A 16,813-nucleotide genomic window follows, 5' to 3' on the forward strand; every position below is an offset into this window, starting at 1 on the left:
GTATCCTTTTATCTTGTTTTATGTTCCTACAATGGGAAAAGGGTTGTCTAAGTAGAATAAAGACATTTTTTTGAAGGTGGTCTTGTGTAAATCCCATGAGTTCCCTGTGCAGTCTGATGTCAAATAAATACTCAAGACAGTTGTAAAGTTTTATGATATGTCTGCGTTGCAATCAAGAGAAAAGCAGGTATTCTCAGTACTTTCTGAAATTGCTGTCGTGAACTGAAATCCATGCCACCAATCCTGCCTTTGGTAACTGGTTCAGAAATCACCCTCCCCACTATGACTGGCACACCTTCCTAGGCTGAAAAATATGAGGTTAATTACAGAATTTGCTGCATATGTCATTGATATTTTTGTAACTAACTACTTAATTCCTTCTTATTGTGCCTTGTATTTACTAAACACATTTATTAAACTCTATGGATGGATCGCCCCTATTTCTTTCAATACTCTAAGTTCAGATGAGACGCCGTGTTAAAAGCTCAGGTGCTCTGGGCTTTTTCAGTATTCAGTGGAAAGTGGTATCTCAAGAGCCTAAGAGTGGTAACAGAGGATGGCTTCTACCCCAGGTGCCATTGTTCGGTGTCTAAAACCAAGTAGGGTGACTTTGAGGTTCCTTGTGCCACTGTAAATAACACAGCGCTGATGCAGTCTCTCAGTAAGGTCTGTTACACAAAAAGAAAAAGTAAGACCTTACAAAAGTAAGGTCTACCTCACAAAAAAAACTGCAGTTAAAGTGTCGACAGCTACAAACTATCCTTCTGTTGGAAGGTGTAAGTGGGGAAGAATGGAGGATGTGGAGACAGCAGATGTTAAAACATTGTCAGACCTCTTGTTGTAGAAAGCTGCACCTGCCTGTAGAACCTACAGTCCCCTTTTCTTATGCCCCCAATAGTTTTTCTTCTCTCTCCCTACGTATTTCCTTTTTTTTTTTGCCTTTTCTAAGAAAGAAAAACAAAATAATAAAAAATCTCTAAGCAGCACCAATTTCTGAATCACAAAACCTCTAACTGGCTTGCTGCTTTGTCCCCTTCCTAGTAGCTATTTTTCCACAATAGTATACGAAATCCAGATACTTGGGAAAGGTAGAAGAAATGAGAAAAAGAAAGCGTTTGTGTGGAGGATAGACCTAGAAATCAGAACCATGCTGTGTAAAATTGTTCCAGCTGTTTCTGTTTTTATTGACTGTTTCTTTTGGATTCATTTCTCTGACAACTGCTGCTCATGTGAGCAGGAAGGCATGCAGCATGACATTGCTGTGGGCTGTGCGGGGTCCGAGGGCCAGGAGTAGATGGAGAGTGAAGGGAAAAGAAGAGGGTGTGGTGGTGAGGACATTTATGTGGGACACATCAAAGCACATCCTTGCAATATGTTACAGTAACCCAGGAAATTCAGTGCAGATGCACTGAATAACCTCATGGCAATCCAGGGTTTGCCATACTGTTACAGCAGCAGCTGTCACAATACTTGATTTTTTGAATTTCAGCGAGTTGCTTCTCTCTCTGCTCTCTCATACAAATCCATTCTCTTTATTTCAGTTTTCTCTCCATAAACTCTTCAGAGCAGTCTTGCTACACAGTGTGTCATGCAAATGAAAGTAAGTATGCAACAAATGAGTTAAGCTGTACCTCTTTTATAAGCTGGGAAGGAGAAAAGAAATTGATTGTTATAGCCTTTTTTGATTTGCTTCGATATGACATTAAAGGGACTTTATGAACATGAAAATAGTGAATTATCTAATTCCGTCCTTGAGGGGAAATACCAAGAGAGATTTTTTTTTTTTCCATGTGGGTAGATACTCATCTTTCTTTTTGACAATATGAGATAGCTGCCCCAGTAACAGAAACACTGGTTAGAAGATGAAAGTTAGGAAATGCAGTTTCAGATGTTCAAATCAGTTCACTTACTAAAGGGAGAAAAATTTAGAAAGAAGTCTGAAGTCTTGCTGAAGTCTTTTTTCTTTTTTTTTTTTTTTTGTGCCTTATCTTCATCCCTTGGAGTCACTCCACTGTAATCAGGGTCTCCTTAAGCAACTGGGCAGTATGAAAGGGGTAGATCTTGGTATTTTTTGTTCCATACACAAAATGACACATGCTCAGATGTTCATATAAGTGGTTTGGAATACACACACACACATTTGATTCGGCTACTGTATTGTTATATCACGTGTGCATATATCAGTGACTTAGGTCAGCAATAAGGCTATCTATAAAAAAAAGGTGGATGTTAATTTTTTATTTGGTAACCAATGTAAACAAATAAAACTTTAAAGGAAAACTTTAAATGAAGAGAAAATTTAAAAATTGATCTTGTGATGTATATTTGAGATGAAAATTTTAAAGTATAAATATAATGTATATATAGATAAATGCTTTGTATGTTATTAAGCATTACTTGTTTCTTAGTAATTTGTACTGGAACTCCTTCTTCCGTCTGTCCGTGGTTTTCATCCATATGTGGAGCCTCAGTGTGTCCCTGATATTTGTCAATGTGTCAAAACTTTGGCACAAAGAGGAGGAAAATAGACCCCAAACTAGAATCTTCAGTCAGAATACACTGAAATCATGTGGATTAGATTGAAATCACAGAGCCAGTCGTACCTCTTCAGCTTTTGATTAGAAGTTAAACTCAAGACTGCAGGGTACATAGCTGTATAGTTCATTGCAGCTTTAGCTAAAATCAAGAGCAGAACCATAGACCTGCTTTGAAAGAAGCCATACTTCTTCATCCAAACTGACATGTCACCATTAACAAAAGCAGCATCTAAATACAAATATCAGGTAAGTTCATTCACAGTGTGAAGACACCAGTTCAGAATGATACAAAAATTAATGTTTTTGATGAATTTAACAGATCATGCTAAATTTGCTTAAACTTGGCATTGATTTTTTGAACTGGGGTCTATGTCCATAATGCTAGCTTTCCTTAAAATATGTGTACAAATCAAGTTTCTGTGTAGCAAAATATGTAGCTAATATGATATTAATATGTAGTTTTGTGCTTAATATATAGTTGTCTGCTTAATGTGTCCCTTAGTATGCAGTTACTTGCTTTTACCTGTGTTTTTTACCCATGGAGGGTTTGTAACTTAGGAGTCACTATGAAAAAATGGTTCTTTATGAGCAATAGAGATGCAGTGTGAGATGCCCGTGAGTCCCTGCACTCTATGTTAATGCCCACAGCAAACCATTAGCAAAACATATGCATTTTTTCAAAAACTGAGAGCAGAACTGAACTGTAAAAAGTATTAGTGACATATCTTTTGTGACTATACATTTCCAGGCCATTGCCTTATCTGTTGGACATTCTCCATACAGTTATTTGAAAGAAGTAGGTGGGGAATAATGGGAGAAAATTTTTGTTTTGTTTTGTTTTTTAAAACCAGATTTCTGGCAATTCTTGGCTATGGATGACTTAGAACTATTAATATAATAGGCATTTTTGCAGAATTCTGGGATGTTAGTTTTAGGTCTCAGAGAAATGTTTGAATAAGCAAATAAAAAGTTTGAATAAACAAATCAAGTCACCACCAGACATGAAATAGCTCCATCTTCTGAAGTCCAAAACTGCATTGACAGTCATTTATAAACTGAATTTGATTGCTCATTCCTAACAATAAATGCCTGCAGCTCTGGAGATCCTCCCAATGGTAAGATTATTATTAGAATTGTGAGGATAAACCATAAATTAATATATACGAGGATCCTCTCCCTTTCCCTTATTCTTTCTTAGGCTTATTGGATGAGAATACTTTCCCAAACACTCTGCAAATCTAAAGTCCAGACTTCTGCAAGCGTACTGCTACTGGCACACAAGCACTAATGTTGTTTTCTGGTGACCTGCAAAAATCTTTTTCTGTTTTTTGATCAAGACAAGTGTCTAAAAGTGATAAAGAACTTAAAAGATGTTTTGTGTTTTGTTTTCAAAGAAGCAAAAACTTTTGATCACTCAAAGATGCTAGGGGGCTCTTTTGTTCCTACCAGGGGTATGTCATACTCTCCACTTACTCTTTTTCAATCACTGACTTTTCCTTTCCCCCTGCCTAGAATATACCATGAAAATAATTTTGGTTGTGTTTGCAAATTCTGAAATTTTAATCATTCACCCAAACGTTTTGTTGTTCTGATTGATTTTTTTTCAGTATTTCCTCTCATATTAAGACAGCCTTTGGTCTTCAGAATATTGTTATTTCTTTGTCTACATTTATTTTTATTTTTTTTTCTGTATTTATTTATTTTTTTTTTGTCAGGAACCTGGTAGGATTATATTGTGGGAAGAACCAAGTGTCAGGTAGGCAGGTTGTGTTGGGCCTGGAAAACACTGAAGCAGGAATTTTGGGGACTGAAGCCAGTCACTATACTGAATTTTATTAAAAAGATGGGGATGTGTGTTAGTAAAAGGAAGCTGGTCATTGCTGTTATACGGGGGGAGGAGGGGTGTCAGGGACTAGTGAGTGCAAGCATGGCCTCTGCACATAACATACTGGTTTCTTTGACCACCTAAACTAGTGTCTACTGTGCAAACTTCTGAACAACCCAGTTGATGATTTCCTTATTAAATCGAAACACAGCACTGAATATAGGGTAAAATATTTCTCACTTCCTAATGTTTAAGTCTTCCTGATTTGTCCTGGCACATGGATACCTGCATAGAAATGCTTTTCAAACTCCGTTCTCAGCTGTAGATTCTTTTCCACAGGAAAGAAGGAAAATTGGACATCAATCCAAAAACTGACATACATTTTCACAAACCCTGGATGCTGTCACTTTCTTGCTGCTTATTATATTGAACAGACTTGCCCACAGGAATCTGCTGTCTCTGATATAAAGTCATGATGTCTGTATTCTGCGCTTGCTTCACCAGTAACTGTAGCTGCCTTGTGCCTTTCTAACACCACAGTCACTGCAATTGTGGCTAGAGTGGACAAGGTTAACCATAAGCCTGACCTTGAGCAGATTTGTGCTTTACTATCTTAAAAGTTCATTGCCAGGAAAATTGTCTAGCAACTATTGATGCAAATCGCAGAAATTGTCCTGGATATGTTAGGTCTGGTTACTTCTCTCTGTCAGAAATAAAAATAAAAATAAAAATAAAAATAAAAATAAAAATAAAAATAAAAATAAAAATAAAAATAAAAATAAAAATAAAAATAAAAATAAAAATAAAAATAAAAATAAAAATAAAAATAAAAATAAAAATAAAAATAAAAATAAAAATAAAAATAAAAATAAAAATAAAAATAAAAAAAGTACCTGTTTCTTTTACAGTTCAGACAATCTAACTAATATTATGGCTCTGGATTAGTTTTCTGTGCTAAGCATTTAAAAGTTTTCTTGAGATTAAATGAGGGATAAACATGAAAAAACACTTTGGTAAAGATAGAGAATCAGGGCAAAGAGAAATGAATAGAATTGTGACTAATGCTAATCAATAAAACACACATTTGGGATGAAATAAACTAACCAGAGTTAAGAATAATAAGGTAAAATGTAATTTACTTAGAATAGCATACAGATTTTCTGGAATGAAAGGAGATCAGTTCTTTCAAAACCTTTCTAGGCTTGTGTTTCTACTCTACAGTGGTTTATTTATTTTTTATCCCTTTCTAAGCGCTAGCCTCCTTTTGAACATAGTTGCAGCTTTTACTGCTGCCTTTTATAGTGCGTTCCACAAGTTAACCCTTTCTAAATAGATTTTTTTTGTTTCCAGGCAACCTCAGGGTACAAGAGAAACTCAAACTATAGTGAAAATCTTCTAACTATAAATGCTCAAAACCTCACTAATGAATTAGTAACAAGCAGCCTGACATTTCACTTATTAAAATAAGGGGTGGAGAAAAGGAAGGAAATAATTTGTTATTTTTTTTCCCCCTGATTTGCTAATATAATGCAAGTTCTGGAACTGAATTAATTTCTGGCACTCCTCATGCTCATGTATTCATCAATATGAGAGCCAGACAATGATAGGAGGATAAAATAATCCAGATGTCTTCAGTTCATGCAGAAAAGAGTGAATGTTCTTTTTCACATTTGCAACTAACTGTACATAAATAAGGTTAATTTTCTCTAAAATAATATCTGTGTGCTTTTTAGTTAAGGTTGTTTTTGAATTCCAAAGACAAAGAGATGAAGCTTAACAATATATGTAAGTTTGCCAGGAACTGGCTGGTATAAACGCATATATATATATATATATAGGTACACATTTTTCTATCATTTTCAGGTGTGAAGGCTGTTACAGAAACATACACAAATGACATAGAAAATCTGCATCTTTCTTCCCTTTGAATCTCTACCCATACATTTATTCAGATTTCTTGCTAACAAAATGATTTCCCTGTTTATGTTGATGCACCCATTGTAATACTTGTTTAGGTGAACCAGCCCATTTCATTCTTCTAGGATTTCATTAACATTAGTATTTAAAAAGACAAAGTTGAATGTAGAACTTAGTTGAAAATGTATCTGTTTATTTTCAGTGTTTTGTTTTTTCTTGTTTGGAGGTCTCAGAATCAGTGGTTGGTTTTCTCTGGTTGCCTTCATAGAGGCAACAGGATCAAGGATCCTCTCTCCCCTTGCTGAGGTCTCCTGTGCAGGCAGATGCTAATGAATACATTGCAGTCATGCTTCATTTGGCTGCACATAGTGAGCCTTTTAGCTGAATATGCGCTGGAGCTGGAAATGGGGTTGCTGTTGTATTTTCTTGTAATCTTAGAAGCCTTCTAAGCCCAGAACTTCTACTGATGTCTTCTCCATTGTGGCATGATTGTGAACACTGCTCTGCTACAGATTAAAAGCAATTCTGTGAATCTACCTTATCAAGTGTATAAACAGCATGTGGCTGAGTATTTTGACTTACTTATGGCATAGCGTACTGACTAGCCTATATAGAAATACACTTTGCATTGTTGTTCCTGCTACACAAACTACTGTCCGGGAGACTCTTGGGTTAGTGGTTGATTATCAATCTCTGTGGTGCTGGACTAGTGTAATCTGGTGGGTTTTGCTGATTTATCATAGCTGTCTGAAGCAGCTCTCATAAGCACTTTTGCTATGTTTGTGCGTACATGTAAGAGAAGCAGACATAGGACAGAGAGGTGACTTTAGTCTTCTGCTCATTTGTGACAGAATGGGATATTTCCTGACAATTCCAGTTCCCATCTGAATTGTATTTATTCTTGCTGCCGGACCTGTGTTATACTATTTCGAGCAGAACACATATTGCTTTACATTTCTTATCCAGGTTGTAGGCGTGATATAAAATTCTTGTGGGGGCATTTTAAATGTGCTTTTTTTTTTTTTTTTTGAGCAAGACTCACAGTGAAAAATATGTAATCTTACCATGGGAATAGCCTCATTATAGAATTCCTTCATGACAGTATGCTCTTCTGAACTCCAAGGCATAACTTAAATCACACCTAAGGTTGTTAAATGTAGAGACAAATTATGTCAGAGAGGCAAATCCTTTCTTACTGGATTTTTCATCTTTCATGTTAGTGTTCTCTTTGCCATGTGTGGTCCTCAGAATAATACCTAAGATTGCTAGATATTCAATGATTCAGTTGTCTGAGTTCAAGAAACCTCCACTCTCATCTGCTGTAACCACATTTCTGAAGTAAATTGCAGCCCCGTGGAGCTACAAGTGGAGAAAACAGCAGCCTTCTGCAGCCTTCTGATGACATTTTGGTACTTAAAGGGCCTATTGCTGTTATATTACTTGCACCACTGATTATTTATGTTTCTTTATTTACAACTATAAAATTGTTAGCTTTGCAAAAGAAAACTTGCCTCAGGCTAAAAACAAATATATAAATAAAAATTCTTAGTTAAGGCTAGACCCAGGGGGAGTAAGAGTTTCTCAGAGGAAACATAGCCACATTTGTTTGTGCTGTACTTCAGTGCCCTACAGATCCAATCCAGCATGCAGACAAAGGGAGCTAAATACAGTATTTAAATGTGCATTTTAAACCCTTGCCAGAAGCTACAGTTATTAAATAATACCAGGATCTCCCCCAGTCTTCCACTAAAACAGTTGGAACTGACTGCCACGCTCATGTTTTCTGGGCAGATTATTTCAATCCTTTGGGAAATGGCAAGCCATTCTAAGAAGTTAATACCTCTGGGGCAGTATATTGGAAAGCTTCATTTGATCTTCTCTGACATATACGACATTATCTCATTTTGGAACTGAAAAAGTCCCATCCATGGGTTATACCACCACCAACATGCATAAATAAGGCTCCAAGTAGGAAAGGGAGAGTGATGGGAAATTGGAATGAGTGGCAAATGTTATCTGAAGCTCTTATTAGAATCCAACTATTAAAAGACATGCTGACAAAGCTGTCTGGGATAACTGCAGTACGTTGCTGGCTTATTCATGCTGTTTGGCTGAGTGGATGGTAATTATCAGCACAGGGGTGGTTGGTGTCAGTAATCAGGGACTACTAACATTTTAAACCTCTCTGTCCATATCCATAAAAAGGGCAGCTCACTGAGATCAATCCTCTCCATCAATTAACTATGTCTCAAAAGTGTGAAAGACACTGATTTTGTTGTGGCCCAATGTATGGAAAACAAACTATTTCCTTCAAAGACACTTAAGGAAGTTGTTGTATAAGCCTAGTGATAAGAATAAAAGGATGGGTATGTAGAAAGAAATAAGATCCTTCTGGAGTCTATATCAGCCTTTAAGAAGCTTTATTAAAAATTGCTGCAGATTTCCTCTGGGTGCTAGAGCTGTGCTGGAGAATGGTTACTGCACAATAGCTTAGGTAAATTGAGATACAGAGGCAGATGGGGCAACTTCTTGCAAATCCTTGACTACCGTGGAAATCTGGTCCTCCTGGAGAAGGTTATTTCCACACGTTTTTTATCGGGGAGGAAGGATTGCTTGACTATACTGTTGAGTCCAATTACAACACTGTGACTGAAAAAGCTTTTAAAAGCAGCATCTACTTCTCCGTTTCTTCATCTCTCTAAGTCTTTGTGATACTGTTGGCTCTGAAATAGGTCGAATGGGACAACGGGAAATCACATTTCAAAATCCTTTATTGTGCAAGGTTTTCTTTTTTTTTTTCCCCCTCTTTTTTTTTTTTTCCTCTTTTTTTTTCTTTTTTTCCTGACTGCAAGTAACAGAAATGTGATTCTGCCTTCTTGGCAGTATAATAGCTGATTCAAACTAAAACAAGAAAATCAGGACCATTAGGGCAAAAGTCAACAAACATTTGCAATCAGTGATACAGATATCTTATCATTGGTGGGGACAAGATATTCCTGACTTATTTTTCACTGAAACAAACACATTTCCAAGATGGACATTGTTTCTGTGGGTTAGTATTCTTTGCTAATTCTTAATCCATGGAAGGGTCCCTCTTTCGAGGAAGGAAAACTTTTTCAACACCTTTTTCTTTCCTTTCCTTGAGCACTATCAGAAGATGTTTAAAGACTGACTCAGGAAGTTCTGGGTTCTGTTGCTAGCTCTGTTATGGGCTCTCTAACTTTGGGAAAACCATTTTTCCTATTATCCCTTTGTGAAATAGTTGCAATAATACATCTGCTTTCCATGCCTCTTGAGAGAGTTGATTGAGGACTATAATGGGCTTGTAGTTTCTCAAATGGAAGGCAAGGAAGAACTGTGGTGTATTAATGTGTTACCAATTCAGGGGACAGTGTGTAACCTTCTCTTCTTGCAGAATGAAGGAAAATTCTACCTATATAACTTAGACTTATTTGAACAGTATACTGACTCTATGCTGTTTTGAACAGTGCAGGTCTATTTTCATTAGGAAGAAGCTGAATTTACAACTGTTCATGACAAAGTTCTCTCTGTAGAACAGATTTTAAGTACTAAAATTCACTGGCTTTCAGTTTCTTACTGGGAAGGGGAGGATTGACAGAGCCATAGATAATTAACTGGCAAAACTACACCTCAGACAATGGTGCAAGAGAAAATTTGGTGAGACTTAGCCCACAACATTCAAGGCTTGTATGTCTTGAGAGGAGGGAATTAGCAAAACTTACTAAAAGAAAAAAAGGCTCCCAGAGAGCTACATGTCTGTAATGGATAATATTAATTCACAGCAACATTGCTGGTGTAATAACGAATCAATGAAAGGAACAATAAATATTTTTAAAAATGAATAATGTAGTAAGGTATCATGTAGCTTCAAAGTGTATTGACCTGGATATATCAGGCCTAAGCAGTCATTTGTTGGTTCTTGTGAGATCATTGCTTGACTCAGAAATTAGAATCATTCCATGAGCATGTGGAAATAAAAATGGGGTCACCTCCATCTTAACCAGAAGAGGTAGATCAAGTATCCCAGGCACACTTTCTTGTTTGCTGTTGACTGACTTGACTTAGGTTGTTGTGGTATTGTCCTGCAGCAGTATTTTATGATAGCCTATTTTGCTGCCATATGTATTGTAGTTCTCTTTGCCTTTCTTTCTGATGATACTATAGGGTTAATCATGCTTAAAACCTATTACATTTATTTTGTTTCTATCTGAAAAATGGAATGAGGTGAGTGAAACATTCAGATGAATAACATTTAATGCAGGCTTTATACAAGCCAGAGGTCTCAATAAAATTTTAAATCCTTTTAGTCAGCTATTCTTCTAATTACTTTTTATTTCTCCTCTGTTGCAAGAGCTTTCAAGCTGTGTACAATGAACATGTGGGTCTTTATTTCACATTAATATGTTCAATAAAATAAAATGATACAGTTGAGTAATATGGATCACAAACTAATTTATATAAACGTTGATTGTTTCAGAGAACTGGAGAACTTTGTCTTGGTCTATATAACTGCATTTCAGTAAACCTGAAATACACTCAGTCTTTATGACAAGTTTTGCACATTTTCAGAAACCCTGATATAGAAGACGTTGATTAACAATTGGTCCTGTCACCTTCCTCCTTCCTAGGCTAATGAAATAATAGCTTCAAAATGAGATACATGACTGCTATTTTTCCTATTCTGTACACTAAGTGCCTGATTCAGAATAGTCTGAAATCCAGTGAGGATATTTCATTGACATCACTACTACATTAATACTTTTGGGGATAAAAAATCTATACAAAAACTCTCTCTCTCTCTCACACACACACACACACAAAATAGAAACGTTCTCCATGTTAAGCATGAGACTGGGTGTTTGCACTTTGATGCCTATTATGAACCTAGAAGACATACTGAAATGTCATGCCTCTATATTACTCTAAAATATACCCTTGTAAACTGGGCCCAAAAACTAAGGTTTCAGTTTTGTAATTGATGTCAATATGGCCAGGATTTACTGACAATTATGAACTGTTGGAATCTGGTTGTACTTAGATTGTCACATGGGTCATCAATCTTCAAAGATATGCATACATCTGGGATTTCAGCTTTATTTTTGAGACGATCATTATAAACCTTAATCCTAGGCCTTCAGACTTGGAACTCAATCAGAATATTGACCCACCAAATTTCCAAGTATGGGGTATTAGTTGGACAGTAAGTGAATACTGAAATGTAGTAATCTATGCAAAACTATGAGGAGAGCCCAACTTTGGGGGGTCCAGAATCATAGGCAGGCTCATCTCCCTAATGAGAATAATTAAATATGGTCTATATATCTGTTAAGCTAGAGCCCAGTCCAACATTCAATTAAAGAAATTTCCTACTGCATGGAAAAAATATATATTATACTATGTATAATAGCTGAGACCCTTATCATCCACAAGGAGCAATTCTACCAGGTGAGCTATTGTAAAAGGAAATCTTGCAAGTGCTATGGTAAGCTTTTCTTGGCTAGGAGCTGATTCAGTGTTTTGTAGCTGAATTCTGTGCCAGCCAACTCACTTAGATTTATTCAAGTACACATAAGGTTGCTTATAAATCCATCATGTGACACTTCCTGTATGCTTCCCAGTGTTTGTGATGTTTAATGCTCACAGATACAAGACAAATAGAACAAAAGACTCAAATGGGAATCTCAGTTGCACAGGCAGCAGTAAACTATTTTCAAACAAGCCTGCCTTGAAGAGGAGAACAAACATATTTCTTGTTATACTTTTACACCATTAGAGATCCTGAATTTAGTGAATGGCCCAATCCAGCACACCTTTATGAAAGGTGCACGGAGCTCACCAAGCGGGGTATCCCCACCTTACAGGTAGCACCACAGACAGGCAGCAATAACCAAACTTAGCAAATACCCATGGGCTGGACAGCAGATAGGCGAGGGGGAAATATTCCAAACCAGTCTTTGGGAGTGTGGATTTTACTTCAGAATAAGCTGTATCAGGTCCATCTCTAGTTAGTTCGTATGGGTTATATAGAAGTTGACTGGGAGGAAGGTACTTTTCATAATATGGTAGCTGCTTTTTGGCAGGGGAGGGCCTGCCTTAAGTATGAGTGCACAGATCCTACATGGTTTGAATGAGTAGATTCCATTTGGTGTTTCCCTCATTTAAATGTCATAAAATAGCAAGACATAAGTATGAAGAGAAAATGAAAGCTTCTATATAGCTTTCTGGGAACATAAATTGCCCTAAAATTGAGTTTAATATTTGATTCAGATATGAAGACACTTGGAGTAGTAAGCTGGATTGTAGCAATGTACTTAATGATCTTACAGCTGGAAAGATGTCTTAGGAAAGTGTTGAAACATAAATCAGCTAAAGAATGATTCTAGGAAAAGGAGATCTGGGCTGAGCAAATCTGAACTTGCACAAACCTGTAAAAAAGATGTTTTATTGCCCAATGCATTATCCTCCTATGATTAATGTGAAATGGAAATATGGTATGGTGCATAATATATATGCATGTTGCAAATACATTAAGAACAATCTGTATATATTTTATTTGTATTAATGCCATATTAAATGCTAAAAATAGAGTTGATGTTGAAGTGCATGTGCAATCCAATAAAAGAAAGGACAATTTGAGTTAGGACAGTCTTACATCAATTTTACTCACTGCCATCAGAATAGTAATGTAGCACCTACACTATGAACAACCTAAGCATTGTAGGTTGTTTTTTGAGTTTGCACCCAGAGAAGGAATACTTTGGTATGGTGAAGCTTTCAGACAGTTTAGCTGCCTGAAAATACACATTCAGGAATTAAATTCCTTTATTCCCCTCCCTTCCCTTCCCTTCCCTTCCCTTCCCTTCCCTTCCCTTCCCTTCCCTTCCCTTCCCTTCCCTTCCCTTCCCTTCCCTTCCCTTCCCTTCCCTTCCCTTCCCTTCCCTTCCCTTCCCTTCCCTTCCCTTCCCTTCCCTTCCCTTCCCTTCCCTTCCCTTCCCTTCCCTTCCCTTCCCTTCCCTTCCCTTCCCTTCCCTTCCCTTCCCTTCCCTTCCCTTTCCTTCCCTGCCATATATTTATGCAGACCACATGGATTTAGAACACAGGACTTTTAAAGTTGTCCTGAAACTCCTCTAAAATGTGTCCTAATAATTTTGCGTGTAAAATCACTTGTTTATGCAAGATATACTGCTTTCCTAAGGGATCAAGCCTAAGCTTTTATAGTGAGCCTTCTTTTTAGATAATTAGTAAAACAAGGCAGAAGAGGCCATTCTGAATGGGCCACACTGTATTTGGGTGGGATCACCCACACTTTGTTTGGGTGAGATCTTACAGAATCTGTGCAGAGGCTATATTTTTGTGTAATGATGCTCGATAATATTAATTTTATTTTTCTTTCTGTAGCAGAGGGAAATGATTTATTTTATTTTATTTTATTTTATTTTATTTTATTTTATTTTATTTTACTTTTTGTGAGTCCTGGAGGCAGGATCAAATCTGTTGAAGGACTATAAGAAAGCCTCAACTAAAAGGGAAGACAGAAAGAAGGTTATTAAATTAACTGATAACCCCACAAGGAGTACAGGCTATAACACAACAAATTAAAAAGGTTTGTGCTTAAGCCAAAATGTAAAATCATTACTAAGCAGTTTTGCTAAACAGTTTAATTTATGAGGGAATATAACTTTGCAAAGACATTTCTCTGTAAGACTCAAAATATTACAGCAGTTCAGCAGTTTTAGAATGAACAAAAGACGTACTAACCCAGTAAATCCCCACCCCCAAATATTCTGAATCCCACAGCAACATGGCTTTAGTGTGGCATGTCTGTGACTTGTAGTGTATGATTATAATCCTTTGGAATAAATTGACTCTGACTGCTGTAGCATCTTAAAGCTATTCAGGCAGCACATACAAATTGAGAAAGTAAATTACAGCCTGTGTCCAAGATTTCACCCAATACTTTTTTTTTTTTTTTAAGTGAAGTGTCTCCTTGGAGGTAATGAATTCAACTGGGGAAGATTTCTTTAGGGAAATGATTAAGGGCATATTGGAAAGACCGAACCCTTTTGTTGAAGATAATTCAGACTATCTTTGAATCTATCTGTGGCAGCTCAGTCAATATAAACATCTTTAAATCAAAAATCTTTGTATCTCAAGTGGATGGGAGTTGCTCACTAAAGTTTTATGTGCAGGTCAGCCTGAATGACAATAACAGCTTAAAAGGAGTAATAGAGAGCAATGCAGGTGCCACAAATTAGGGTCTGCTGCCATTTTAGATGCTCTTAGATGTCTTGTCCAACCTCTGTCTGCCTGTCCATGAGGGTAGGGACTCCCATGCTTTACCTGCCAGATCTACTCAAGTCTCTTAGATAACCAGTGACATGCGTTAGATGCCTCTGTTTAAGCTGTTGAATACCATTCCTAAATGAGCAGGTTTCTGTAGGGCTGTATATTAACAGGGTAGAGGCTGAGGCTAATCTGTAAAAAAAGGGCATTCTAGGTGATGAACTCTGGGCCAAAATGTCAGTGGAGCCAGAGCTTCAGATACCACTTGGAGCCAGGCAGTAAGTGTGCATGCTGCAGATGCCTCTGGTTACTGTGATTTTACTGTTATGTGTATGTCCATGTATTCAGTTACCTGCAGTGAGCTTTTTATTGTCTGTGGTAACTTTATATGGGATATGGCTTATCTGCCACATACATCGAGTTCCAAATCAGATCTGACAGGAGCAGCACTATTAAAATGAGTCTGTTTGCTAGGCCACCCCAAGTCCAGAAGCAATTTATGGTCTGATAAGCAAGCTAATACGCTACACTAGCTTGCATTACACTCCAGGAACTGAGGATGCTGGGCAGTGCAGCACAGGGACATATCACTCCCCAGAATGAAGCACAGACCACTGGGACTTATGCGTTCTTCCCTGACTTTCACTTCTAGACACAAGCTGGTGACATGTGGAACTAATTAATAGCTGTAGCAGTGGGAGCTGGAGGGAGGTGAGAGAGATGTGGAGGGTTGGCTGTAGTCTGCTTTGCTGGCTGTGCAAATGGCGTTTTGGAATACAGTCGATATGTCTGCACAGCTCTCAGTGCTTTTATTTGCCATCACCTGCAGAAATATGTTCATTTCTTAGCCCACGACATACCTCCTGCCTGAACTGAGAATAAAAGTGGTCTTAGTACTATGAATTCCTCATATAGTTAAATCACAATCTTCCAATGACTCTAAACCACTCAAGATATGGGATATTTCAAATTAGAAGGCTAATAAATTATAGTTCAATGAAAACAAAGATAAAGCTGAGAGTCAAAAAGCGTGTCATGGACTCCATGCTTTTAAGTCTTAGGAAAATTCACAGTGACTATTTCTGCGAGGCTTCCTGGCCACTACTCCAGTGCAAAAAGGGCTTGTCCTGGATGTAATTAGCCAGTCTGTATTATGGCCTGACCAGGAGACGGGACTCCTTCCCTGGTTATGAACACAGCAAAAACAACTCTTTTTCAGTAGAAAGAATGCAAAACAGAGTCATGCTTTGCCAAACCATCACTGCTGTAAAGTCCAGCTTGTTGCATAAATGGCAGTAAATCCTGGGCTGGTCCCACTGTCTTTGGGACCACGCTAGGTCAGGACCTAGCTGCAGTCAGTACCTCCCTTTCCCACCCATTTGGTCACTGAGCAGAGCCTGGCTGAGAATTGATCTCTTTATTTGGGCACTTATGCAGTTGAAATTAATGCTTGCACGGAAATAACAAGCAGTTTTAAGCTTGAACATACTGCTTAAAATACAGAAAGCTTACTGTGTGCAGGAAAGCCATGGTGGAATGGGGTCTGGTTTTCAGTTTGAGATGGAACAAGTGAGCTGCCCTGCCCTGATCACATCCTTTAGCCAGGAAGTGTGGGAGTGTGGTTTTCTTCCTCTCCCTCTCCCCTTTGTGTACTTTTTTATTTTATTTTATTTTATTTTGCTTATTTATTTTATTCTGATTCTGACAAGGTGTTAAGTGATCTGACTCACCCACACTGTTGGACTCTGCTTCAGGTCACAAGTGGGCCACAGGATTTTTGGGAGCACTTCTCATACAGTTGGGGCAGTTCCAAAATCCTCCTGTGCCAAGTGGAAAATGAAGCTGTCATCAGTCCAGGGTCAGCTCAGCGTAAGGGCAGAAGAGATCCTTCCTCCTGCTTTTTTCCTTTTAGTCTGTGGTCCATTTTTTTTGTTGCTGGAGAACATTTTCAAGAGTAGTGAAAGCCCTTCTTCAGCATCTCTTGGCTTTAGATCTCAAATCTTTAAAGATACTTCTTATTTTGTCTGCTTGGCTTGAACTTATTCCTCCAAGGGAAAGACAGTTTTTAACTTCTTGGTGGTGATTTCACCTACATAAATTCTTTCATGTTCACAGAGCTTTTATAACGGAACTTTAGTGATATAAAACATCAAGTAATGTGGGGCTATGTTGGGAGATCCAGTCTTTAACTAAAGTGCAGTCATTAAAAGCTTTACTCATTCTTGCTTTT

General features: G+C 37.5%; 1 protein-coding gene across 1 annotated transcript in view; it reads left to right on the top strand.

The window, feature by feature from the left end:
- The first annotated feature begins 1,564 nt into the window (after positions 1-1,564).
- The window catches only part of LOC310895667 (uncharacterized protein), a 58,263-nt gene continuing 43,014 nt past the window's right edge, over positions 1,565-16,813 (top strand). Inside the window, exon 1 of the mRNA XM_083827198.1 lies at positions 1,565-1,600. Coding sequence (XP_083683324.1) covers positions 1,589-1,600 — 12 coding nt within the window. The 5' untranslated portion in view covers positions 1,565-1,588. The remainder of the gene's footprint in view (positions 1,601-16,813) is intronic.

Source organism: Anser anser, assembly GCF_964211835.1.
Source record: "Anser anser genome assembly, chromosome: 2".
Classification (NCBI taxonomy): Eukaryota; Metazoa; Chordata; class Aves; order Anseriformes; family Anatidae; genus Anser; species Anser anser.